This window comes from Hemitrygon akajei, chromosome 1, assembly GCF_048418815.1.
Source record: "Hemitrygon akajei chromosome 1, sHemAka1.3, whole genome shotgun sequence".
In the NCBI taxonomy this organism is placed as follows: domain Eukaryota; kingdom Metazoa; phylum Chordata; class Chondrichthyes; order Myliobatiformes; family Dasyatidae; genus Hemitrygon; species Hemitrygon akajei.
The window spans coordinates 218,371,795-218,398,755 of NC_133124.1; the positions used below are offsets into that span (position 1 = coordinate 218,371,795).

General features: G+C 47.5%; 1 protein-coding gene across 1 annotated transcript in view; it reads left to right on the forward strand.

The window, feature by feature from the left end:
- LOC140735902 (bone morphogenetic protein 1-like) overlaps positions 1 to 26,961 on the forward strand; it is a 275,011-nt gene that overhangs the window by 194,256 nt on the left and 53,794 nt on the right. The window contains exon 8 of the mRNA XM_073061499.1: positions 1,050 to 1,174. Within this exon, the coding sequence (XP_072917600.1) occupies positions 1,050 to 1,174 (125 nt within the window). The remainder of the gene's footprint in view (positions 1 to 1,049; positions 1,175 to 26,961) is intronic.

A 26,961-nucleotide genomic window follows, 5' to 3' on the forward strand; every position in this document is an offset into this window, starting at 1 on the left:
TGATGGGTGAGTCCAGAACTAGAGGCCACAGTTTAAGAATAAGGAGTAGGCCATTTAGAACAGAGATGCGGAAAAACTTTTTCACCCAGAGAGTGGTGGATATGTGGAATGCTCTGCCCCGGAAGGCAGTGGAGGCCAAGTCTCTGGATGCATTCAAGAGAGAGTTAGATAGAGCTCTTATAGATAGCGGGGTCAAGGGATATGGGGAGAGGGCAGGAACGGGGTACTGATTGTGTATGATCAGCCATGATCACAGAGAATGGCGGTGCTGGCTAGAAGGGCCGAATGGCATACTCCTGCACCTACTGTCTATTGTCTATTGTAAATTGTCCTGTGTTTAGCCTTGGGTCAGATCAGGGGGTTGCTGGGCAGCACAGGCTCGAAGGCCTGGAAGGGCCTAATCTACATTGTATCTTAATAAGTAAATATTCAGTAATTATTCAAAAGTAAATATTCAAAAAAATTCAGTAAATATACATATTTACTGAAATGGCTACTGTGAGAGGGCACAGGTTTAAGGTGCCTGGGAGTAGGTACAGAGGAGATAACAGAGGTAAGTTTTTCACACAGAGAGTGGTGAGAGTGTGGAATGAGCTACCGGCGACAGTGGAGGAGGCAGAAACGATGGGGTCTTTCAAGAGCTGGATAGGTACATGGAGCTTAGAAAAATAGAGGGCTATGGGTAACCCTAGGTAATTTCTGAAGTAAGTACAGCAGTGTGGGCCGAAGGGCCTGTATTGTGCCATGTTCTATGTTTTATGTTCATACTGGAGCACCCAGAGGAAACCCACATGTTCACGGGGAGAATGTACAGACAGCTTACAGAGGGTGGCGGGAATTGAACCTGAGTCCGTGGCTCCGTAATAACATTATGCTACTGTGCCACCCCTGTGCAAGTAACATCCAACAGTCTCACTCTCCCGTTCCCGTTACATCCTATCAGTGATCAATGGTCTGATTAAACTGGCCTGGCTCAGTATCGAGAGCCATTTTTGCTACATCTGGAGGAATAAGGCTTTGAGCTGACTGACAATTGCTTTTCTGTTTAGGGGAATATTCCTGGACACCATCCTCCCTCGGTATGATGAGAATGGCGTCCGTCCTCCGATTGGTCAGCGCACTCGACTGAGCAAAGGAGACATCAGCCAGGCTCGGAAGCTGTACAGGTGTCCAGGTAAGATGGGCCAGTGGGTATTTTTCTCCAAGATGGCACCAAGCTCCTGTCTCTGTCGAGATCGTGGCTCAGGCAGAGTTGTTTTAAGTTGGTGGGGATGGTTTGGGGGTCAGAGAGGAGAGTTAGAGGTCAGGGACAAGGATGTGGAGGTCACGCTTCCAGTCCGCATTTGAAGTCCAGCGACGTGAATGGGTGATGAAGGACATCCACAGTCCAGGAATGGTCACTGTCCAGTGCAGTCCAGGTTATTCTGATGTACGTGTGATAACTCTGAATGTGGATGGTCAGAAAGCAGGTCAGACAGAAGCACCCTGGTGACAGGCCTTTTCAACATAGTTGTATAAGGGCTAAGAGTGTTGTAAAAACGAGCCTGAAGGCTTTGTGTGTCAATGCGAGGAGCATTCATAACAAGGTGGGTGAATTGAATGTGCAGATAGTTATAAATGAATATGATATAGTTGGGATCACAGAGATATGGCTCCAGGGTGACCAAAGATGGGAGCTCAACATCCAGGGATATTCAATATTCAGGAGGGATAGACAGGAAAGAAAAGGAGGTGGGGTAGCATTGCTGGTTAGAGAGGAGATTAACGCAATAGAAAGGAAGGACATTAGCCTGGAGGATGTGGAATCGATATGGGTAGAACTGCATAACTCTAAGGGGCAGAAAACGCTGGTGGGAGTTGTGTACAGGCCACCTAACAGTAGTAGTGAGGTTGGGGATGGCATTAAACAGGAAATTAGAAATGTGTGCAATAAAGGAACAGTAGTTATAATGGGTGACTTCAATCTACATATAGATTGGGTGAACCAAATTGATAAGGGTGCTGAGGAAGAGGATTTCTTGGAATGTATGCGGGATGGTTTTCTGAACCAACATATCGAGGAACCAACTAGAGAGCAGGCCATTCTAGATTGGGTATTGAGCAATGAGGAAGGGTTAGTTAGCAATCTTGTCGTGCGAGGCCCCTTGGGTAAGAGTGACCATAATATGGTGGAATTCTTCATTAAGATGGAGAGTGACATAGTTAATTCAGAAACAAAAGTTCTGAACTTAAAGAAGGGTAACTTTGAAGGTATGAGACGTGAATTAGCTAAGATAGACTGGCAAATGATACTTAAAGGGTTGACGGTGGATATGCAATGGCAAGCACTTAAAGATTGAATGGATGAACTACAACAATTGTTCATCCCAGTTTGGCAAAAGAATAAACCAGGGAAGGTAGTGCACCCGTGGCTGACAAGGGAAATTAGGGATAGTATCAAGTCCAAAGAAGAAACATATAAATTAGCAAAAACAAGCGGCACACCTGAGGACTGGGAGAAATTCAGAGACCAGCAGAGGAGGACAAAGGGCTTAATTAGGAAAGGGAAAAAAGATTATGAGAGAAAGCTGGCAGGGAACATAAAAACTGACTGCAAAAGCTTTTATAGATACGTGAAAAGAAAAAGATTGGTCAAGACAAATGTAGGTCCTTTACAGTCAGAAACAGGTGAATTGATCATAGGGAACAAAGACATGGCAGACCAGTTGAATAACTACTTTGGTTCTGTCTTCACTAAGGAGGACATAAATAATCTTCTGGAAATAGTAAGGGACCGAGGGTCTAGTGAGATGGAGGAACTGAGGGAAATACATGTTAGTAGGGAAGTGGTGTTAGGTAAATTGAAGGGATTAAAGGCCGATAAATCCCCAGGGCCAGATGGTCTGCATCCCAGAGTGCTTAAGGAAGTAGCCCAAGAAATAGTGGATGCATTAGTGATAATTTTTCAAAACTTCTTAGATTCTGGATTAGTTCCTGAGGATTGGAGGGTGGCTAATGTAACCCCACTTTTTAAAAAAGGAGGGAGAGAGAATCCGGGGAATTATAGACCGGTTAGTCTGACATCGGTGGTGGGGAAAATGCTAGAGTCGGTTATCAAAGATGTGATAACAGCACATTTGGAAAGAGGTGAAATCATCGGACAAAGTCAGCATGGATTTGTGAAAGGAAAATCATGTCTGACGAATCTTATGAAGATGTAACTAGCAGAATGGATAGGGGAGAGCCAGTGGATGTGGTATATTTAGATTTTCAAAAGGCTTTTGACAAGGTCCCACACAGGAGATTAGTGTGCAAACTTAAAGCACATGGTATTGGGGTATGGTATTGATGTAGATAGAGGATTGGTTGGCAGACAGGAAGTAAAGAATGGGAGTAAACGGGACCTTTTCAGAATGGCAGGCAGTGACTAGTGGGGTACCGCAAGGCTCAGTGCTGGGACCCCAGTTGTTTACAATATATATTAATGATTTAGACGAGGGAATTAAATGCAGCATCTCCAAGTTTGCAGATGACATGAAGCTGGGCGGCGGTGTTAGCTGTGAGGAGGATGCTAAGAGGATGTAGGGTGACTTGGATAGGTTAGGTGAGTGGGCAAATTCATGGCAGATGCAATTTAATGTGGATAAATGTGAGGTTATCCACTTTGGTTGCAAGAACAGGAAAACAGATTACTATCTGAACGGTGGCCGATTAGGGAAAGGGGAGGTGCAACGAGACCTGGGTGTCATTGTACACCAGTCATTGAAGGTGGGCATGCAGGTACATCAGGTGGTGAAAAAGGCAAATGGTATGTTGGCATTCATAGCAAAAGGATTTGAGTACAGGAGCAGGGAGGTTCTACTGCAGTTGTACAAGGCCTTGGTGAGACTGCACCTAGAATATTGTGTGCAGTTTTGGTCCCCTAATCTGAGGAAAGACATTCTTGCCATAGAGGGAGTACAGAGAAGGTTCACCAGATTGATTCCTGGGATGGCAGGACTTTCATATGAAGAAAGACTGGATCGACTAGGCTTATACTCACTGGAATTTAGAAGATTGAGGGGGGATCTTATTGGAACGTATAAAATTCTAAAGAGATTGGATAGGCTAGATGCAGGAAGATTGTTTCCAATGTTGGGGAAGTCCAGAACGAGGGGTCACAGTTTAAGGATAAAGGGGAAGCCTTTCAGGACCGAGATGAGGAAAAACTTCTTCACACAGAGAGTAGTGAATCTATGGAATTCTCTGCAACAGGAAACAGTTGAGGCTGGTTCATTGGCTATATTTAAGAAGAAGTTAGATATGGCCCTTGTGGCTAAAGGGATCAGGGGGTATGGAGAGAAAGCAGGTACAGGGTTCTGAGTTGGATGATCAGCAATGATCATACTGAATGGCGGTGCAGGCTCGAAGGGCCGAATGGCCTACTCCTGCACCTATTTTCTACGTTTCTATGTTTCTAGGCCAAGTCCTTTGAAGAGGAACTGGACAACAGTTTGTGAAAATGAAAGGGGTGAACAGCGTGCTGAAAATGTCAGCCACTGAGATTCTATAGAAACCTAGTGCAGGCAATGGGCCACAAATGGTGGCTGCACCCAGTCCATCACAGGAAAAGCCCTGCTCACCACTGAGCACATCTACAAGAGACACTGCTGCAAGAAAGCAGGACACCCCCCATCCAGGCCATGCCGTTGACTTGCTGCTGCCCTTTGGAAGGAGGTACAGGAATCACCTGCAGGTTTGGGAACCCCTGCCCTACAACCATCAGGCTCCAGACACGGTGTGGATAACTTTACTCAACTCAGCACGGAGCTGAATCCATAACCTCACTTTCTGCAACTCACGTTCACAGTATTAATTATTAATTTGCGGTTTACTCTTAGTATTATTGTTGTTCTTTTTGTATTTGCTACATTTTGTCTTCTTTTACCATTGGTTGCTTTTACCATCTTTCTGTGTAGTATTTCATTGACTATTGTGATTCTTTGTACCTCCTGTGAATGCCCACAAGAAAATGAATCATGGGGTAGTACATGGTGACAGTCACATACTTTGATAATGAATCTTGGATGGTGGCGTGGAGATACGTCTCTACCAAAGGAGGTGTAAGGCACTCCTTCCCTCCGCTAGCCTGCAGGTCATCCTTGGGCAAGGTGTAGCACCTGCTTAGCCCCCAATCAGGGTCACATGAAGTCATGGGAGCAGGTGGTGGATGGTCGTATTAGCAGCCGGTGCAGATCACAAATCCTGGTTATGCGACCACTGATGCCTGGCAGACAATATCTGAGAGTATTGATAATGGCTGGGGTCACCCGTCTTGTAAAGACACTGCCCGGGTTTTGGACCAAAGCGTTGACTGTACATTTCTCCGTAGATGCTGCCTGGCCTGCTGAGTTCCCCCAGCAGTTTGTGCGTTTGCTCAGATTTCCAGCATCTGTAGATATTCTCTTGTTCGTGCCCAGAGAAGGCAATGGCAAACCACTTCTGTGGAAAAATTTGCCAAAAACAATCATGGTCATAAGTCCTCGATCACTTATGTCATACGACACGGGAGATAATGATAATGATAGTAAATTTACTTTGAACTTTGAACAAATGGATCGCCTGCAAGGCTGGAATAAATGCAAGCGAGACTCCTCGCTGTCCAGCAGGAGCTGAGTGTCGGCTGATTGCTTCCGAAGGCTGAGGTGCGGCCAAGGCGGCTGTGGGAAGATGAGCCAGTGGGCTGCGCTGCCTGTAACATTTGCACAACAGCTCTCTGCAAAGCATCAGTAACAGAAACCCCTCTCACCGAGGTAGTAAACCAGCCGAAGCCTTCACTGCCGCAGTAAATCACACATCAAGGAACAGGCTGAAAAGGAGGATCACAGCTCTGGCATGCTGACATCCTGTACAACTTTTGTGGTGCCAAACACTGGAAGATTTGAAGAGAAATATAAACTATTTTCATTCCCTTCACCTGCTATTAATCATGTTTGTTGGCCGTCCTCCACTGAAGCCACAGGGTGCCACAGACGTTGGCTCTTCCTCCCCCCACTTCACCGCCTATTCCTCAGTGTGGAAGAAAATCTGACACAAAGATTCATTTAAAGCCGATCACGTTCTGCTCTGCGTGGAACTTCACTCACACCAGCAGGAACCACACAGGAGGACGTTTGGCCGTGTGACCCACCCACTCCCCCACCACACTGAGCACAAGACCATGAGGCATAGGAGCAGAATCAGGCCATTCGGCCCATCGAGTCTGCTCTGCCCCCTTTGGTCGTGACTGGGGCAGGGCATTGTGCTTGTCAGTGAGCCTGATCTGGTATTGTACCACCGGAAGGTGAGTTAAGACACAGAAGATAGGCTGAGATCATAAACCATTCGTCCCTTCGATCATCGCTGATTTATTATCCATCTCAAATCCATTCTCCTGCCTTCTTCCCATAACCTTTGATGCCTTTATTAATCAAGAACCTATCACCTGCAGTTTCAAATATACCCAATGACTTGGCCACCCCAGCGATCCATGGCAATGAATTCCACAGATTTATCACCCTCTGGCTAAAGAAATACCCTCTCCCTCACCATTAGATACATTAAAATGAAAGATGTAATTCACTCAAAATGGTAAACAAATGATCAGGACATTGAAATACATCTTGTGAAGTCAACGCACATGATTTTATCTTCTTGCTACTGGTTTTACGATGGTCTTTTGTTTACAAGGTACATATGATCTTGGATCAACAAATTGTCCTTATCAGCCACCATTAATAAAGTCAAGGTCGAGTTTATTGTCCCGTGCACAAGTCCATGTGTGCTCAGGTGCAGTGAAAAACCCACATCGCAGCGTCGCAGGTCAATATAGACGGATTTCACAAGAAGTGATTAGCTCAATGCTTTACAGCACGATGAACCCAGGCTCAATTCCTGCTGCTGCATGTGAAGAGCTGGCATGTCCCCCCGTGACTGCGTGGGTTTCCTCCGAGTGCTACGATTTCCTCCACGGCCCAAAGACGTACCGGTCGATAGGTTAATTAGTCATTGTAAAGTGTCCCGTGATTAGGCCCGGGTTAAATCGGGAATTGCTGGGCAGCGTGGTTTGAAGGGCCAGAAAGGTCTGTGCTTTATCTCAAAACATTAATCCAAAATACCATTTTAGTGCAAAGTGATTGAGGTGGTCAAAATGTTGCTAAACTGTAGTGAGTTCTAAAACGTTTCAAAATGAAGATTGTGGTATGTTAATCATCTAGAAAATTTAAGGATTATATTAATTAAAATATAATTACCAGGTAATTCAATTATATTAGCATTGATTTTAAAACTATATTAACATAATTTCAAACTTATATTAACGTTATATAAAAGGAAGCTCCAGTCTCATGGCAACAAAGGCTATGTGCACGGGAGTGTTAGAGTAACTGCGCTGCCATGCACCGCGCACCTTAGAGGGAGCAGTGGTAGTGGCTGTCTCTCAGTGCACTCCCAGGGGGCAATTGATTATCTCACAGAGCTTCTCGATGAGCAGGCTACAAACGTCCATCATGTAAATTTGGCGGCATGAATCTATCGGCTTAAGTTGTATGCCACTCTGCCATGGGCACTGGTCTCCCCACCGCCCAGGACATGCCCTCTTAACATAACAACGTAAGAACGTAAGAGATAGGAGCAGGAATAGGCCAATCGGCCCCTCAAGCCTGCTCCACCATTCAACAAGATCATGGCTGATCCAATCTTAACTCTAGTTTTCACCGAATCCCACAAGACAACAGTGCCAACCAACAGGGCACCATGCCGCCCATTTTATTTTATTATTCATCCCGCCCAAACCCATGTGATCACCCGGGGAAAAAAAAACGAGTTGCCAATTGAGGAGAAAAAATCTGGAAAATTCCTCTCTGACCCATCCAGGCTATCGAAAACTGGTCCAGGAGATCACATGGCTGATCTAAACCTAGCCTCATGTCCACTTACCTGCTCGCTCACCGTATCCCCTAATGCCATTTTTATCCAGGAAAATGTCTATCTCCGTTTTGAATTTATTGAGTGTAGTAGCTTCTCCTTACTACCATCAGAAAGGAAGTACGGGAGCCTGAAAACATGCGCTCAATGTTTCAGGAAGAGCTTCTTCCTCTTTGTCATCAGAATTCTGAATGGTGCATCAACCCATCAACACTAACTCATTACTTTTGCTCTTTTAAGACCATTAGCCAGGAGCAGAATCAGGAGTCAGGATACTGGCTGTTCCTGGGTTAAAATGGCCGATTTATGGACACCTCCATATTGAAATGAGTTCCCGTAGTATTCCTCGTCATCACTACATACCGTGTTGTTTGACGTGGCTGATCACGGTCTTTCCATGACCATGATTGTTTTTGGCAAAATTTTTCTACAGAAGTGGTTTGCCATTGCCTTCTTCTGGGCAGTGTCTTTACAAGATGGGTGACCCCAGCCATTATCAATACTCTTCAGAGATTGTCTGCCTGGCGTCAGTGGTCACATAACCAGGACTTGTGATCTGCACCGGCTGCTCATACGACCATCCACCACCTGCTCCCATGGCTTCACGTGACCCTGATTCGGGGGTGGGGGGGGGTAACTAGGGTGACCTGCTGGTCAGTAGAGGGAAGGAATGCCTTACACCTCCATTGGTAGAGACGTATCTACATCCGACATCCATATTATCGGTTATCGTATTAAATATTTTCCAAATTATGGACAAATTCCAATGAAAGACGTCTGTCAAAAGAGAACTTGTTTCTTACCTAGGGCAGCCTCTGCAAGGAACTCCAGTATGTCCAGAATATCTGCTCTGAAGAGGCAGTGCTGAGCATGAACGGGATTTCTCTTTGCTGATGACACACATTCAACATTTTAGGAACAGCTTCTTCCCCTCTGCCATCAGATCTCTGAATTGTCTGTACAGTGGTTAATGTATGAGGAGCTTTTGATGGCTCTGGGTCTGTACTCGCTGGAGCTTAGAAAAATGAGGGGTATCTAGTTGAAGCCTATCGAATATCGAATGACCTAGACAGAGTGGATGTGGAGAGAATGTTTCCTGTTGTGGGAGGGTGGTGGTGGGGGGGGTGGGGGAGTCTGGGACCAGAGGGCACAACCTCAAAATAAAGGGGCGTTCATTTAGAACGGAGTGAGGAGGAATTTCTTTCATCAGAGAGAGGAGGCCAAATCTTTGGGTATATTTAAAGTGGATGATGATAGATTCTTGATTAGTCAGGGTGTCAAAAGTTACACGGACAAGGCAGAAGAATGGGGTTGAGAGGGATGATAAATCAGCCATGATAGGATGCCGAAGCAGACTTGATGGGCTGAATGGCCCAATTCTGCTGCTGTATCCTGTGGTCTGATATTTTCCTATTAGAATTTGTAGCACCTTATGTATTGCAACGTACCACTGCCACAAAGCACCTCAATGCAGGACGTGTCAGTGATGATAAGCCTGATGAAGGGTCTTGGCCCAAAATGTCGACTGTTCACTCTTTTCTGTAGATGTTGCTTGAGCTGCAGATTTCTTCCAGCATTTTGTATGTGTTGCTCTGGATTTCCAGTATCTGCAGATTGTCACGTGCTTGTAATAAACCTGATTCAGAATCGGTGGGGTCTGGAGTACTGCAAGTCTTTCACCCTGTCATTGGAACCATTGGCTTATCTGTAAAATGAAAGCATCAGAAATTCTGCGGACTGAGTTTTCTTTGTATAAGGCACGCTGAGCGACACGCGGTTGGGATTAAGTGAGCTCGTGCATTGATTGCCGTCCAGTATACTTTGTAACAAATCGACGTTGCAAATTAAAGAGCTGTGGATAAGCAGCCAGGAAGAGGCTGTTCCAAGTTCTTCATGTTTCAGCTCTTCACACTTTCTGTCTGTGTTAGCAACGCCTAATGACTATATTAATCACAGAAAACACAAACTGGTGCAGGGTGGCGTTGTAACACAGCAGATCGTGTAATGTTTTACAGCGCCAGTGATGATGGTTCGATTCCTGTTGTTTTCCCTGCGTCCACTTCGCACGACGCGCTTTCCCCGACAGATTACACCACGCTTCTGGCATCCAACATGGGAAGCCCGCAACACACTAATACTCACCTGTATGTCTTCGGAATGTGGGAGGCACCCGGAGCAAGCGGATGAAACCCGTGCAGTCATGGGAAGAACGTACAAACTCCTTACCATCCACGGTGGAATTGCACCTGGATCACTGGCTCCGTAAAGCGTTACATATACTGCGACGCTACAGCGTGTGTAACCGATTTTACTAATAGGTGAAAATAAGCCACTCTGCAGATGCTGGACATCCAGAGCTACGCACCCAGAACGCCGGAGGAGCTCAGCAGGTCAGGCAGCATCTCTGGAGAGAGGAATAAGCAGTCAATGTTATGGGCTGAGACCCTTCTTCAGGACTCCGCTCTATAGGAGCTGCCTGACTTGCTGAGTTCCTCCAGTGTATTGTGCGTGTTGCTTAGAACAGAATCTCCTGTGTTCGTAGAGTACACACGATTTAAAAAAAAAATGCATCGAATTGCTGTGACACCTTTGGCCGCAAAGGATGGAGTTCAGGCCATTCAGCCCATGAAGCTGTGCAAGACTTTCCGATTACTCTAAGATCAGACTAACCCTTCCCTCCTACATCGCGCTCCAGTTTTTTTATCATCCATGTGCCTGTTGAAGAGTCTCTTAAATGTCCGTCGTGTATCTGCCTTCACCACCACCCCTCGTAGTGTGTTCCAGCATCCACCACTCTCTGTTTAAAAATCTATCTCTGACATCCCCCTGTACTTGCTCCGATCGCCTTAAAATTATGCCCCCTAGTATTAACCATTTCTTCCCTGGGAATAAAGGTCTGACTATTCACTCTACCTCTGCCTCTTATCATCCTGTACACCTCTATCATGTCACCTCTCATCCTCCTTTGCTCCAAAGAGAAAAGCCCTCGCTCACCTAACCTTTGCTCATGAGACATGCTCTAATCCAGGCAGCATCCTGGTAAATCTACCCTGCACCCTCTCTAATCCAGGCAGCATCCTGGTAAATCTCCTCTGCACCCTCTCTAATCCAGGCAGCATCCTGGTAAATCTCCTCTGCACCCTCTCTAATCCAGGCAGCATCCTGGTAAATCTCCTCTGCACCCTCTCTAATCCAGGCAGCATCCTGGTAAATCTCCTCTGCACCCTCTCTAATCCAGGCAGCATCCTGGTCAATCTCCTCTGCACCCTCTCTAATCCAGGCAGCATCCTGGTCAATCTCCTCTGCACCCTCTCTAATCCAGGCAGCATCCTGGTAAATCTCCTCTGCACCCTCTCTAATCCAGGCAGCATCCTGGTAAATCTCCTCTGCACCCTCTCTAATCCAGGCAGCATCCTGGTAAATCTCCTCTGCACCCTCTCTAATCCAGGCAGCATCCTGGTAAATCTACCCTGCACCCTCTCTAATCCAGGCAGCATCCTGGTAAATCTCCTCTGCACCCTCTCTAATCCAGGCAGCATCCTGGTAAATCTCCTCTGCGCCCTCTCTAATCCAGGCAGCGTCCTGGTAAATCTCCTCTGCGCCCTCTCTAATCCAGGCAGCATCCTGGTCAATCTCCTCCGCACTCTCTCAAATCCAGGCAGCATCCTGGTAAATCTCCTCTGCGCCCTCTCTAATCCAGGCAGCATCCTGGTAAATCTCCTCTGCACCCTCTCTAATCCAGGCAGCATCCTGGTAAATCTCCTCTGCACCCTCTCTAATCCAGGCAGCATCCTGGTAAATCTCCTCTGCACCCTCTCTAATCCAGGCAGTATCCTGGTAAATCTCCTCTGCACCCTCTCTAATCCAGGCAGCATCCTGGTCAATCTCCTCTGCACCCTCTCTAATCCAGGCAGCATCCTGGTAAATCTCCTCTGTACCCTCTCTAATCCAGGCAGCATCCTGGTAAATCTCCTCTGCACCCTCTCTAATCCAGGCAGCATCCTGGTAAATCTCCTCTGCACCCTCTCTAATCCAGGCAGCATCCTGGTCAATCTCCTCTGCACCCTCTCTAATCCAGACAGCGTCCCGGTGAATCTCCTCTGCACCCTCTCTAATCCAGACAGCGTCCCGGTGAATCTCCTCTGCACCTGCTCTGATCCAGGCAGCATCCTGGTCAATCTCCTCCGCACCCTCTCTAATCCAGGCAGCATCCTGGTAAATCTCCTCCGCACCCTCTCTAATCCAGGCAGCATCCTGGTAAATCTCCTCCGCACCCTCTCTAATCCAGGCAGCATCCTGGTAAATCTCCTCTGCACCCTCTCTAATCCAGGCAGCATCCTGGTAAATCTCCTCGGCACCCTCTCTAATCCAGGCAGCATCCTGGTAAATATCCTCTGCACCCTCTCTAATCCAGGCAGCATCCTGGTAAATCTCCTCGGCACCCTCTCTAATCCAGGCAGCATCCTGGTAAATCTCCTCTGCACCCTCTCTAATCCAGGCAGCATCCTGGTAAATCTCCTCCGCACCCTCTCTAATCCAGGCAGCATCCTGGTAAATCTCCTCTGCACCCTCTCTAATCCAGGCAGCATCCTGGTAAATCTCCTCTGCACCCTCTCTAATCCAGGCAGCATCCTGGTAAATCTCCTCCGCACCCTCTCTAATCCAGGCAGCATCCTGGTAAATCTCCTCTGCACCCTCTCTAATCCAGGCAGCATCCTGGTCAATCTCCTCTGCACCCTCGCTAATCCAGGCAGCATCCTGGTAAATCTCCTCTGCACCCTCTCTAATACAGGCAGCGTCCTGGTAAATCTCCTCTGCACCCTCTCTAATCCAGGCAGCATCCTGGTCAATCTCCTCCGCACCCTCGCGTGAAAATGGGAAAAGTGCACCCTCTCAGCTCTGCCGCGCAGTAACTGAAGTGCTCCCGCGCACATCGCCTCCGTGGCCACGCAATTGGAATAAAGTCCGATGAGAAAAAGTTTAGGAAATGGGAAGGATTTTCTTTGTTTTACTTTAGTTCATTCCATCCTTCAATTAATAAATAAGATCAAAAGTGTGTAACCTTCCAATTTTCATTCTGAATATTCATTGTGTGCAGATTACAAAAAAATACTAAAGTGCCGCGCAGTTTTTAGGCCGTGTAAACATGTCCTGCACAGAGCAATAGTTGGTGGGCACAGCTGTAAGAACAATAGAGGGAGCACTGATCTCCTGTTCCTCCATCCCAATGGCAGCAGCAAGAAGAGAGCTTGGCCTGGATGTTGGACAAGTACAATCTCCCCATAAAATAAATAAATAAAACTTAGAATGTGGGTTGAAGAGTCCTTGAAAGTGAGTCCGTAGGTTTATATCTTGCAACACGTATGCTGATGGCTATAAACCTATTTTCCTCCTACTCCCCCTTCCTCTATTCCCCACTCTGGCCTGTTACCTCTTCTCACATGCCTATCACTTCCCTTTCCTTTTCTCCTATGATCCACTCACCTCTCCTATCAGATTCCTCTGTCTTTCCTACCCTCCTGGCCTTACCTATCACCTTCCAGCTATCCTCCTTCCCCTCCTCCCCCTCTTCTTATTCTGGCATCTTCCCCCTTCCTTTCCAGTCTTGATGAAGGGTCTTGGACTGAACCGTCGACCGTTCACTCATTTCTATAGATGCCGTTGATGCCGCCTGAGCTGCTGAGTTCCTCCAGCATTTTGTGTGTGTGTGTGCACGTATGCTACACGTGCCCCCCACCACTCTGTAACAAGACCCTGCAAGGGTCAGGGTCACTGATTGGAAGCCCTGTTTTGTATTCCCGATACGGTTTTCGTTACCTGATCCCGTTCAGCCAAGTCAGCAACATGTAGCCCCTGGCTGCTGTGGCTGACATTGACCTAGTTTTCTATTTGGGATTGTTTGTTTAGTGAGAGGTTAATGAGCAACAATTCCCCCCCCCTTGCAAAATTACCCTTCATTAGGTTCATAACTTCTGCACAAAGTTACAGGATGAGCCATGTGCCAAGGGGCACGAACAAAGGGCAGGTTCCAAAACTCTTGCTCCCAGTTGTTCCAAATGAGTTCAGACAGCAGCTGATTGTCCAAGTTACGTGGCGTCCATGGTCAATATAAGTGCGAATCATTGAACGTGCACTTTGTCCTCCGGTTTTACAAGATCTTATCTGTGAGATGTGTGGGAATCAGAATCAAGTTTATTATCACGGACATATGTTGTGAAATTCGTTGTTTTGTGGCAGGGGTACAGTGCAATGCATAAAAAAACAGCTCTAGGTTACAATAAGAAATATAAAAAGACAAGTAAGTATTGCAAAAATGGGAGACGTGCAAGGGTTCTCGCTCTTAAAAGATGTTCTGACGTTGGCCTCACAGGGTCACCAGATGCCGGAGGGATTCCGACAGGTAAAGCTTTGTTCTCCCATTCAAAGTCCACATAAGAGGCGTTCGTCTGATCGGGGAGTGAAGCATTTCCGTCATTAACGATGTCAGGTTTCGCTTTGTAGGAGGTAATGTCCTGCAAACCCTGCTGTAGCTCTTGTGCATCCGATTCCATCTTTAACTTCTCTCAGATTTGTTTTGTTAGCTCTCAAGGTAACCTCTGTACGTCATTGTTTTTGGCTATGTGCCATGTCGCATGACGTGGACGATCGTGGTCTTTCCATGACCCTGATTGTTCTGAGCAAATTTTCCTACAGGCGTGGTTTGCCATTGCCTTCTTCTGGGCAGTGTCTTTACAAGATGGGTGACCCCAGCCGTTATCAATACCCTTCAGAGACTGTCTGCCTGGTGTCAGTGTCACATAACCAGGACTTGTGATCTGCACCGGCTGCTCATACGACCATCCACCACTTGCTCCCATGGCTTCACGTGACCCTGATCCGGGGGGGTGGGGGGTGTAAGCACTAAGCAGGGTGACCTGTGACCTGCAGGCTAGTGGAGGGAAGGAGTACCTTATACCTCCTTTGGTAGAGACGTAACTCCATCCTGCCACCCTATCTGTAGGTCAAACCAGGACTCGTTTAGAGTTCAGGATTCTTCTGAAAGAGGATATCTCTCTGTCAAGAAAGAGGAACAATTGTAAACGTATTGAAGAGAATCTGTGGAACAAACAGAAACTTTGTTTGATTCAGAGAGATATCCAGCAGGTTAAAGCATGGATGGATTGTGCTGCTGAGGACAATGGAACCTTCTGACTCCACGTGGAGACTGAATACTCTTCAGTAATATTCAAGACCGTTTATTGTTGTTCACAAGTGTTAAGGAGAAGAATGTGATTTGTGGATCTGTTGCAGCATAAAAAAGACTATGAGTATAAATAACTCAATAAAAATGCACAATAAATATAAACACATTAAGAATAGCTTATAAACACAGATTGAGTGCACGTCCATAAAGTGACACTAGGCACAGGAGTGTCTGTACGTACGGTGACTGACAGCTGGTTGGGGGTGTGGAGGGGTGGGTTAGTGGGTGGAGGTGTTGATCAGCCTGCTGTTTGGGGCAAGTAACTGTTTTTTGAGTCTGGTGGTCCTGGCATGGATGTTATGTAGCCTTCTCCCTGACGGGAGAGGGACAAGCGGTCAACGAGCAGGGTGGGTGGGATCCTTCATGATGTTACTGGCCTTTTTCCGGCACTTTCCTGTATATATCCTTTGACCATCAGGCTCCTGAACCAGCGTGGATAACTTCACTCACCTCAACCCTGAAATGATCCACAATCTATGGACACACTTTCAAGGACTTTACAACTCACGTTGTCAATAATATTTATTTATTCACCCAGTGAATTATTTATTTATTTATCGATTAATTAATTAGTCTTGTATTTACACAGCTTGTCTTTTGCATATTGGTTGTTTGACAGTTTTTGTGTGTAGTTTTTCATTGATTCTATTGTATTTCTTGTTCTACTGTGGTACCTGTAAGAAAATTAAACCCAGGGTAGTGTATGGTGGCAGATAGCTAATCAATACATTTATCAAAGCTGAGTTGAACTGAACATCAAACAAGAGAATGTCTGCAGATGCTGGAAATCCGGAGCAACACACACAATGTGCTGGAGGAACTCGCAGGTTGGGCAGCATCCGTGGAAAAAAGTGCAGTCATTGTTAACGGCCGAGACCCTTTGGCAGGGCCTCTGACGGAAGGGCTCGGCAGAAAACATCGACTGTACTTTTTTCCATCGCTGTGCCTGGCCTGCTGAGTTCCTCCAGCGTTTTGTGTGTGGAACCGAGCGTTCCCGGACTGCTTGGTTGACTCTGTGATTTGATGCTACGTTTCTCACTCATTTTTTGTGCCGTTTGCACGATTTGTTCTTTCCTTCCGCTTCGGAGGTTTCATGTTTTTCTTTGCACGATTGCCTGGTCTTCTTTGTTTTCGTGGCTGTCCGTGGGGAAGTTGGATCTCAGGGTTATATACCGCATGCACACTTTGATAATGAATGTACTGAGCTGAGCATTTTGTCTACCGTGACAGACAAGAAAAGCTCATTTAACTCAACAGCCATTTTTTATTGCAAAAAGCACAAAACCAGACTGGGTGCGATCGCTTGGGGAGTGATCTCGCTCAGTCACATACAGACAGGGCAGGTGGTTATTACCCCGGTTACAGTCAGGGTGACCCACAAACACACATGCAAATAACTGTACAACCCAAGCTAAAATGTAGCAGTAAATGAACGTCCACACCATAATCCCCGGGAAGCATTTCAACATAAGTAAAGTAAATAGTACTGGTCATTAGGAACGCTGGGGCAGGCTGTCAACCACACTGAAGAACCACACTGCCCCCACCTGAGGGGACAGCCGATCCCGGCAACCCCAGTGTCCACCACAAAGTCCAAAATTCCCGGTGGTGGCCAACCCTGTCCCTTGGGGTTTCTGGAGCCCAGTGGCCTCCCAGCTTGTCCCCTCTCCCAAGAGAGGAAAAGAAAATAAATAAGTAAATCAATTGCAAAGATTATTGCAAAAAACCACAAAAACAGACCGCAGAGAGAGCCCACTCTGTCACATACCAGGCAGGGAGGTGATCATCACACACCCTGTTTACAGTCAGGGTGACCCACAAACACACGTGCAAATAACTGTATAACACAAAGCTAAAATGTAACAATAAATGAACTTTAACATCCACACCATAATCCCAGGAAAGCATTTTAACACAAGAACAATAAATACCGCTATTCATTAGGAATTCTGGGGCAGTCTGTTGACCATGACACCCCCCCCGGAGTGCCACAGTACTTTGAATCTTTGAATATTGACTTTGATATGTCCTTGATGGTGGGTAGGCTGATGTGTTAGGCAGTTTTAACTACCCATTGTAAGGCAGGTTCTGGTTGAAGTTCGGTCTTAATGGGAGGGTATTGAGCTCAAATCCAGACACAGTTCTGAGGAAAGGTCATTGCCCTGAAAAATTAGGTTAGACTGTCAAAATATCACCAAGTATTCAGTGTTGCCAACGAACGTCAGTGTGGCTTAGTGTAATAAGCTGCCGATGAACGAAATTGTGGCACGGTGGTGTAATGCTAGTACAGTGCCAGTAACCCCGGTTCAAATCCCAATGCTGTCTATAAACAGTTTGTATGTACTCTCTGTGACCGCGTGCGTTGCCTCCGGGTTCTCTGGTTTCCCTCTACGTTCCAAAGACGCACAAATTAGTAGGTTAATAGGACACATGGGTATAATTGGGCAGCGCACGGTCGTTGGGCCAGTGGAGCCTGTTACCACACTGAATCTCTAAATAAGTAAATATAAATACAGAAAAAAAGACCAGCGTTCGGCATGATGGAAACACCAGAGACTGCAGGTGCTGAATCCATAACCGAGCCTACAAGATCCTGGAGGAATCAGCAGGCCAGCCAGCATCTATGGAGGAAAGTGAACAGTTGACATTTTGGGTAAAATTCAACCCACCCACATGGGCCCTTTGACTTGCATAGATGACTCGAATAAAGATATGGTTTGCTGATGACACTGGATAGGTAGGCAGCTCAACTTTGTAGAGGACATAAGTGCAAAGCTCAAAGTAACTTTATTATCAAAGTACATTTATGTTACCTGAGGTTCATTTCCTTGTGGGCATACTCAATAAATCCAAGAACCATAATCCAATCAATGAAAGACCGTCCCCAACAGGATGGACAAACAATCCATGTGCAAAAGACAACAAACTGTGCAAATACAAAAGAAAAAATAATAATAATAAATAAATAAGCAATAACTATCATGAACTTAAGACGAAGAGTCCTTGAAAGTGAGTCCATAGGTTGTGGGAACAATTCAGTAATGGCTTGAATTCTGGTTTACGATGATACTAACGAAGATGTGCGACAGCTTACTGGTAAATCATTACACAAGAAATTCGACTAGAAACATTACTTATAACAACTTTCATGAAGCAAATTGTGGTGAACTGTTGCTGAAGACGGTGAGGGGGCTGAGCTGTGCTGGGGCATTGTGAGGCGCAAGGTGTCTGGGCCATCGGGTTCGCAGCTGGAGTTGTTGGTATCACTGCGAGAGACGGAGTGAGCATTTTGGGGAAGGGTCAACACAGGAGAGTTTCGATGTCCGAGCACCTAACCTAGGTTTAGGTTGATCTCTCCAAGCACCCAGCCGATTTGGTGAGATTGAGAACAGCTTCGGGTTTGGTGGCCCGGGCGTGGCACCACTCGGTGACTGGACAATTTAAACATCGGTGCGGATAGACTGGAAGCCCAAGCGTTGGGTACGGAGATGAGGGTCGGGCTGATTTAGGTCGTGACTGTTCATTCCTTTCTCCGTGGCACCGAGACCCTGAACTGATCTGGCTGCCGTGTGTTTCTGTCCTGCTAGTGTGAAAACCGGGGACCGAGGCTTCTCTTGGGCCTACTCCAGTTGCTCCAGGAACAGATCTGGAAGTCATTCTGCATGGGGATGTTGTTGGCTTGTTTGTACCATGTGGTTTTTATCCTCTCTCTCTCTCTCTCTCTGTGTTCAGTGTTCCTTTAAATTTTATTTTTGATTGTGTTATTCGAGTTTCTTTCATTGTAACTGCCTATAGCTTTCAAGGTGAGTGCTTTATACATTCTTTGATAATAAATGTGCTTCGAATCTTGAGACCATAATGGGGTAGATTAGGGGATCAGAAGTTCCTTATCATACTAGAGGTCAGCTCAAGAGTCTTCTCAGCTCAAAATAGAAGCTGTCCTTGAGTTTGGTGCTGTGTGTTCTCAGGGCCATCGGGTTCGCAGCTGGAGTTGTTGGTATCACTGCGAGAGACGGAGTGAGCATTTTGGGGAAGGGTCAACACAGGGGAGTTGTGGAATGCTTCTGGTGCTGCTTGTCCGCGGGAGGGGAGGAAGTGAGGGCTTTGAGCTCCTGATGTTCCTGCCGTTCATTCATTGAGCTTTCTTCTTTCGTGGATGCCTGTGAAGAGTAAGAATGGCAGGTTGTATACGGCCTACATTCTCCGATATTAAATTGAAACGTTAGAATCATTTCTGTCTGATGGAAGGGCGGGGAAGAGAGAATGTCTGGGCTGTGTGGGGTCATTATGTTGGCTACACTCACGAGGGAGCAGGAGGTTTAGATAGGGTCATTGGAGGTGAGGCTGGGTTTCTTGATAGACCTGTCTGTGTTCACAGCTCTCTGCAATGTGAAATTTCCCATTTTTGGAGTCAAAAATTTCTAACCATAAGACACAGGATTAGAATCAGGCCATTCAGCCCATCGAGTCTGTTCTGCTATTTGATCATGGATGATTTATTTTCCCTCGCAATTCCGTTCTCCTGCCTTCTCCCTGTAACATTAGACCCCATTGCTAATCAAGAACCTATCGATCTCCACCTGAAATATACCCAGTGACTTGGCCTCCACAGCCGCCTCTGGCAGTGAATTCCACAGATCCATCACCCTCTGGCTAAAGAAATTCCTCCTCATCTCTGCTCTAAAGGGACGTCCTTGTATTCTGAGGCTGTGCCCTCTGGAGCTATACTGCCCCACTATTAGAAACACTCTCTGCATGTTTGCACTACCTGGGCCTTTCAATATTCAGTAGGTTACGGAAGTTTGCTTTCTGGGGAGTAAGAAACCACAGCATTCTGAGACGCAGAGAGTTTAGGAAGAGATCTGTGGGCCGAAGGGCCTGTACTGTGCTGTAGATTTGGCGTACAGTTTGCAGGTGCAGCGTATCATTAGGAAAGCTGACAGATTGTTACCATCTGTTGCTTAGGGAATTGGACACAATGGTTTGGAGGATAGGCCACTGGTGAGGTCACTAGACACACTAATGATCAGATCAGATCAGATTCAGCTTATTGTCATTTAAAAACCACAAATGCAATGCAGTTAAAAAATGAGACAACGCTCCTCCAGAATGATATCAACAAAGCACATGACAAAACAGACTACACTAGAAAATCCACATAACATTTGGCAATCCCCGATCCAGAGTCCGGAGAGGCTGCTGCGTATTAATATCGCGCTACCGTCTAGCGCGTTCCCTGGAAAGGAGCTCCAAATCCACCAGACAAAACAAGACCAAAAACTAAAGCTACAAGACCTGCAGAAAACCACATAGTTACAACATATAGTTACAACAGTGCAAACAATAGCAAAATTGATTAAAAAAAAACAGACCATGGGCACGGTAAAAATAGTCCAAAGATGTTAAAAGACTATAAGTTCGAAAGAAACCACCACACGGTTTCCACAAGTCCTCAGGGTCCCGACAGACTCACCATCCCACGCCGGCGGCAGAAGGGAATACCCCCGCTATGGACTTCCACGGCGCCGCCCAACCCAGCCTCGCAGACGCAGCACACACTGAGAGTTCCGTCGAACCCAGCCTCGCAGACGCAGCACACAATGAGAGTTCCGTCGAACCCAGCCTCGCAGACGTAGCACATAATGAAAGCTCCGTCGAACCCAGCCTCGCAGACGTAGCACACACCGAAAGCGACCTGACCGCAGCGGACTCCGAGCCCGTCGAACCTCCGAGTCTCCGACCATCCCCTCTGGCACAGCTTCTCCGAGCACCATCCTCTGCCGAGCGTATTAAGACAGCCCCACCAACGGCCACCGGCAACGCGACCCCGAGGACTGGGGGCCTGTTCTTCACAGCAGAGACCCGGACCTCACAGCAGCAGCAGCAACGAAGAAGGCCTATCTGGAGATTTCCAGATGTTCCTCCATGCTCCCACGTCCGTTTTTCCTCAGATTAGGATTGCGCACGTCATCCCCGCTTAACATATAACATATCAGCTCCGGAGAGGCCGCTGCAAGCTGCGTCGCTCCGCCATCTATAATAATGACTTTTCTTATTTAAGGAACTCTGTCACTGAATTTCAGGGAAGATTTGCTGGATTAATTTATGGAACTGGTGGGCTATGGAACATAGAAAATAGAACAGTACAACACAGTCCAGGCCCTTCAGCCCACGATGTTGTGCTGACCCTAAGATCACTCCCACCCTTCCCTCCTACTTAGCCTTCCATTTTCTATCATCCATGTGCCTATCTGTCCCTAATGTATTTGCCTCTACCACCCAGCACCCACTGGGTGATATGCACCCACCACTCTCTGTAAAGAGACCTGTCTCCAACTTCCGTCCTTCAATCATTTTAAAATTATACCCTCTTGTATTAGCCATTGGCACCCTAGGAAGAAAGGTTCTGGCTGTCCACTCTGTCTATGCCTGTTATCATCACATCCTCCTTCGCTTCAAAGGGAAAAGCCCCGACTTGCTCAACAATCAGATATTCCCTCTAATCCAGGCAGCACCCGGGTAAATCTCCTCTGCACCCTCTCTAATCCAGGCAGCACCCGGGTAAATCTCCTCTGCGCCCTCTCTAATCCAGGCAGCATCCTGGTGAATCTCCTCTGCACCCTCTCTAATCCAGGCAGCACCCGGGTAAATCTCCTCTGTGCCCTCTCTAAAGCTTCTGCATCCTCCCTATAATGAGGTGACCAGAACTGATCACAATATTCCAGGTGTGTTCTAACCAAGGTTTTATAGAATTGCAGTTTTTCCTCATGACTCTTAAACTCATCCCCTGACTAACGAAGGCCAACACACCTTCTTAACCAGTCTATCAACTTGACACAAAAAATGCTGGAGGAACTCAGCAGGTCAGGCAGCAGCTACTGAATAGACTACAGTCGCCGTTCAGGCCGAGACCCTCCAGCAGAACAGGCAGCATCTACTGAATAGACTACAGTCGCTGTTCGGGCAGACCCTCCAGCAGAACAGGCAGCATCTACTGAATAGACTACAGTCGCCGTTCAGGCCGAGACCCTCCAGCAGAACAGGCAGCATCTACTGAATAGACTACAGTCGCTGTTCAGGCCGAGATCCTCCAGCAGAACAGGCAGCATCTACTGAATAGACTACAGTCGCCGTTCAGGCCGAGATCCTCCAGCAGGACAGGCAGCATCTACTGAATAGAGTACAGTCGCTGTTCAGGCCGAGACCCTCCAGCAGAACAGGCAGCATCTACTGAATAGACTACAGTCGCCGTTCGGGCCGAGACCCTCCAGCAGAACAGGCAGCATCTACTGAATAGACTACAGTCGCTGTTCGGGCAGACCCTCCAGCAGAACAGGCAGCATCTACTGAATAGAATACAGTCGCCGTTCAGGCCGAGACCCTCCAGCAGAACAGGCAGCATCTACTGAATAGACTACAGTCGCCGTTCAGGCCGAGACCCTCCAGCAGAACAGGCAGCATCTACTGAATAGACTACAGTCGCTGTTCAGGCCGAGATCCTCCAGCAGAACAGGCAGCATCTACTGAATAGACTACAGTCGCCGTTCAGGCCGAGACCCTCCAGCAGAACAGGCAGCATCTACTGAATAGACTACAGTCGCCGTTCAGGCCGAGACCCTCCAGCAGGACAGGCAGCATCTACTGAATAGACTACAGTCGCCGTTCAGGCCGAGACCCTCCAGCAGAACAGGCAGCATCTACTGAATAGACTACAGTCGCCGTTCAGGCCGAGATCCTCCAGCAGAACAGGCAGCATCTACTGAATAGAGTACAGTCGCTGTTCGGGCCGAGATCCTCCAGCAGAACAGGCAGCATCTACTGAATAGACTACAGTCGCTGTTCAGGCCGAGATCCTCCAACAGAACAGGCAGCATCTACTGAATAGACTACAGTCGATGTTCAGGCCGAGACCCTCCAGCAGGACAGGCAGCATCTACTGAATAGACTACAGTCGCCGTTCAGGCCGAGACCCTCCAGCAGGACAGGCAGCATCTACTGAATAGACTACAGTCGCCGTTCAGGCCGAGACCCTCCAGCAGAACAGGCAGCATCTACTGAATAGACTACAGTCGCCGTTCAGGCCGAGACCCTCCAGCAGAACAGGCAGCATCTACTGAATAGACTATAGTCGCCGTTCAGGCCGAGATCCTCCAGCAGAACAGGCAGCATCTACTGAATAGACTACAGTCGCCGTTCAGGCCGAGACCCTCCAGCAGAACAGGCAGCATCTACTGAATAGACTACAGTCACCGTTCGGGCCGAGACCCTCCAGCAGAACAGGCAGCATCTACTGAATAGACTACAGTTGCCGTTCAGGCCGAGATCCTCCAGCTGAACAGGCAGCATCTACTGAATAGACTACAGTCGCTGTTCAGGCTGAGATCCTCCAGCAGAACAGGCAGCATCTACTGAATAGACTATAGTCGCCGTTCAGGCCGAGATCCTCCAGCAGAACAGGCAGCATCTACTGAATAGACTACAGTCGCCGTTCAGGCCGAGACCCTCCAGCAGGACAGGCAGCATCTACTGAATAGACTACAGTCGCCGTTCAGGCCGAGACCCTCCAGCAGGACAGGCAGCATCTACTGAATAGACTACAGTCGCCGTTCAGGCCGAGATCCTCCAGCAGAACAGGCAGCATCTACTGAATAGACTACAGTCGCCGTTCAGGCCGAGACCCTCCAGCAGGACAGGCAGCATCTACTGAATAGACTACAGTCGATGTTCAGGCCGAGACCCTCCAGCAGAACAGGCAGCATCTACTGAATAGACTACAGTCGATGTTCAGGCCGAGACCCTCCAGCAGGACAGGCAGCATCTACTGAATAGACTACAGTCGCCGTTCAGGCCGAGATCCTCCAGCAGAACAGGCAGCATCTACTGAATAGACTACAGTCACCGTTCGGGCCGAGACCCTCCAGCAGAACAGGCAGCATCTACTGAATAGAGTACAGTTGCCGTTCAGGCCGAGATCCTCCAGCAGAACAGGCAGCATCTACTGAATAGACTACAGTCGCCGTTCAGGCCGAGATCCTCCAGCAGGACAGGCAGCATCTACTGAATAGACTACAGTCGCCGTTCAGGCCGAGACCCTCCAGCAGAACAGGCAGCATCTACTGAATAGACTACAGTCGCCGTTCAGGCCGAGACCCTCCAGCAGGACAGGCAGCATCTACTGAATAGAGTACAGTCGCCGTTCAGGCCGAGACCCTCCAGCAGAACAGGCAGCATCTACTGAATAGACTACAGTCGCCGTTCAGGCCGAGACCCTCCAGCAGAACAGGCAGCATCTACTGAATAGACTACAGTCGCTGTTCAGGCCGAGATCCTCCAGCAGAACAGGCAGCATCTACTGAATAGACTACAGTCGCTGTTCAGGCCGAGACCCTCCAGCAGGACAGGCAGCATCTACTGAATAGAGTACAGTCGCCGTTCAGGCCGAGACCCTCCAGCAGAACAGGCAGCATCTACTGAATAGACTACAGTCGCCGTTCGGGCCGAGACCCTCCAGCAGGACAGGCAGCATCTACTGAATAGACTACAGTCGACGTTCAGGCCGAGACCCTCCAGCAGAACAGGCAGCATCTACTGAATAGAGTACAGTCGCCATTCAGGCCGAGACCCTCCAGCAGAACAGGCAGCATCTACTGAATAGAGTACAGTCGCCGTTCAGGCCGAGACCCTCCAGCAGAACAGGCAGCATGTACTAAATAGAGTACAGTTGACGTTCGGGCCGAGACCGTTCAGCAGGACCTCTGTCAACTTGCGTTCTTCTGTTCTGAGCCCTCTGCATGTCCACTCTATCTAGACCTTTCAATATCCAGTGGGTTTCATTGAGATCGTCCCTCATTCTTCTCAACTCCAGTGAGTACAGGCCCAGAGCCGCATATGTTAACCCTTTCATTCCTGGGATTATTCTCGTGAACCTCCTCTCGATCCTCACCGATGCCAGCACGCCTTTTCTTACATAGGGGACCCAAAACTACCTACAAGTCTCCAAATGCAGACTGACCAATGCTTTATCTTAACAGCAAAAGTGTTGTACACATCGAACGTGATAAACATAAATCAGCACCAATTAGACGTAACTTCCCACCCTTGACCCACCTCAGTGTGGATCTCCAGCCAACGGCCCACTCTGCCAGAGCCTTTGCACCCGCTGATCCCAACAACTCTTGCTGTGTGCCTGACGCAGTGTGTGTCCTGTGCATTGTAGTATCACTCCCAACAAGATTCAGCCGTCTGGGAAGGTGAAAACTTAAGCAATTAAAAAAAAATTTGATACATTTCTCACATTTTTTTGTTTCTATTTCCTATTTTGTACATTTTTCTCTCTCCATTAAACATATCAGAACTCCTGCCACGAACTGTGACAGTACAAATCCCCGAAACAGAATCTTGATTTTAATCTATTGTGTATGGTTCTGCTTACTCGATACTGCTCTAAATCCCCACGTTATATTCCTCAGTGCACTGGACTGGAGTGCCGGAATTCTGAATCCCGGCAGCTGTGCCTGTTTTCCCAGATGTTATCCAGATTCCTCGCTCAGTACGCTGGGCAGATTCTGTCGGATGTCAGAAATTTGGCCGTTGCTACCTCCTCCAGAGAGAGCAGAGCTCCATAGAAACGACACAGAACACTTACACCGCTGGTTTTAATTTACTCAGTCTCCTTCCGCCAATCCGTTGCTCAGACTATTGTTTTCTGAGGTTGAATTATACTCCTCACCCACCAACTCTTGGCTCTGCGGACGGTACTTGTGGCAACAGTGCTTGGGTCACTGTAGCTTTCAGCTTTTTGTCCAAGTCCACGTTAAAGGGAAGGCCCTTAAAGGAGAGGATTCCTCTGGCAATACACACTCAGTGGCCACTTTATTAGGTACACCTGTACACCTGCTCGTTAATGCAAATATCTAAACAGCCAGTCGCGTGGCAGCAACTCAATGCATAGAAGCATGCAGGCACGGTCAAGAGGGGTGCAGGTCAAACATCAGAATGGGGAATAAGGGTGGCATGGTAGTGTGGCGGCTAGCACAACGCTTTACAGTACAAGTGACCCGGGTTCGATTCCCGCAGCCGCCTGTACGTTCTTCCCATGATCTTGTGGGTTTCCTCCGGGTGCTCCGGTTTCCTCCGGTCGGTAGATAAATTGGTCATTGCAAATTGTCCCATGATTCGGCTAGGATTAAGTCGGGGGTTTGCTGGGCGTAATGTCTCGGAAGGGTTGGAAAGCCTATTCTGCACTGTATCTCAATCAATAAGTAAATGTGCAACGAATGTTGGTTTCTTTGATTTCTGTTGATTTCTTTAGCCAGAAGGTGATGAATTTGTGGAATTCATTGCCACAGGCTGCTGTGGAGGCCAAGTCATTGGGTAGATTTAAAGCGAAGTTTAATAGGTTCTTGAGTAGTCAGGACATCAAAGGTTGCGGGGAGAAGGCAGGAGAATGGGGTTGAGAGAGGTAGTAAATTGGACATGATGGAAGAGTGGAGCAGACTCAATAGGCTGAATGGCCTAATTCTGCTCCTATGTTTTATGGTTTTATGGTGCCAGATGGGATGGTTTGAGTATCTCAGAAACTGCTGATCTCCTGGGATTTTCATGCACAACAGTCTCTAGAGTTTACAGAGAATGGCGTGAAAAACAACAAAACATCCAGTGAATGACAATTCTTTGGGTGAAAACACCTTGTTAGTGAGAGAGGTCTGAGGAGAATGACAGATTGGTTCAAGCTGACAGGAAGGTGACAGTAACTTAAATAACCACACGTTACAACAATGATGAGCATCTCTGAA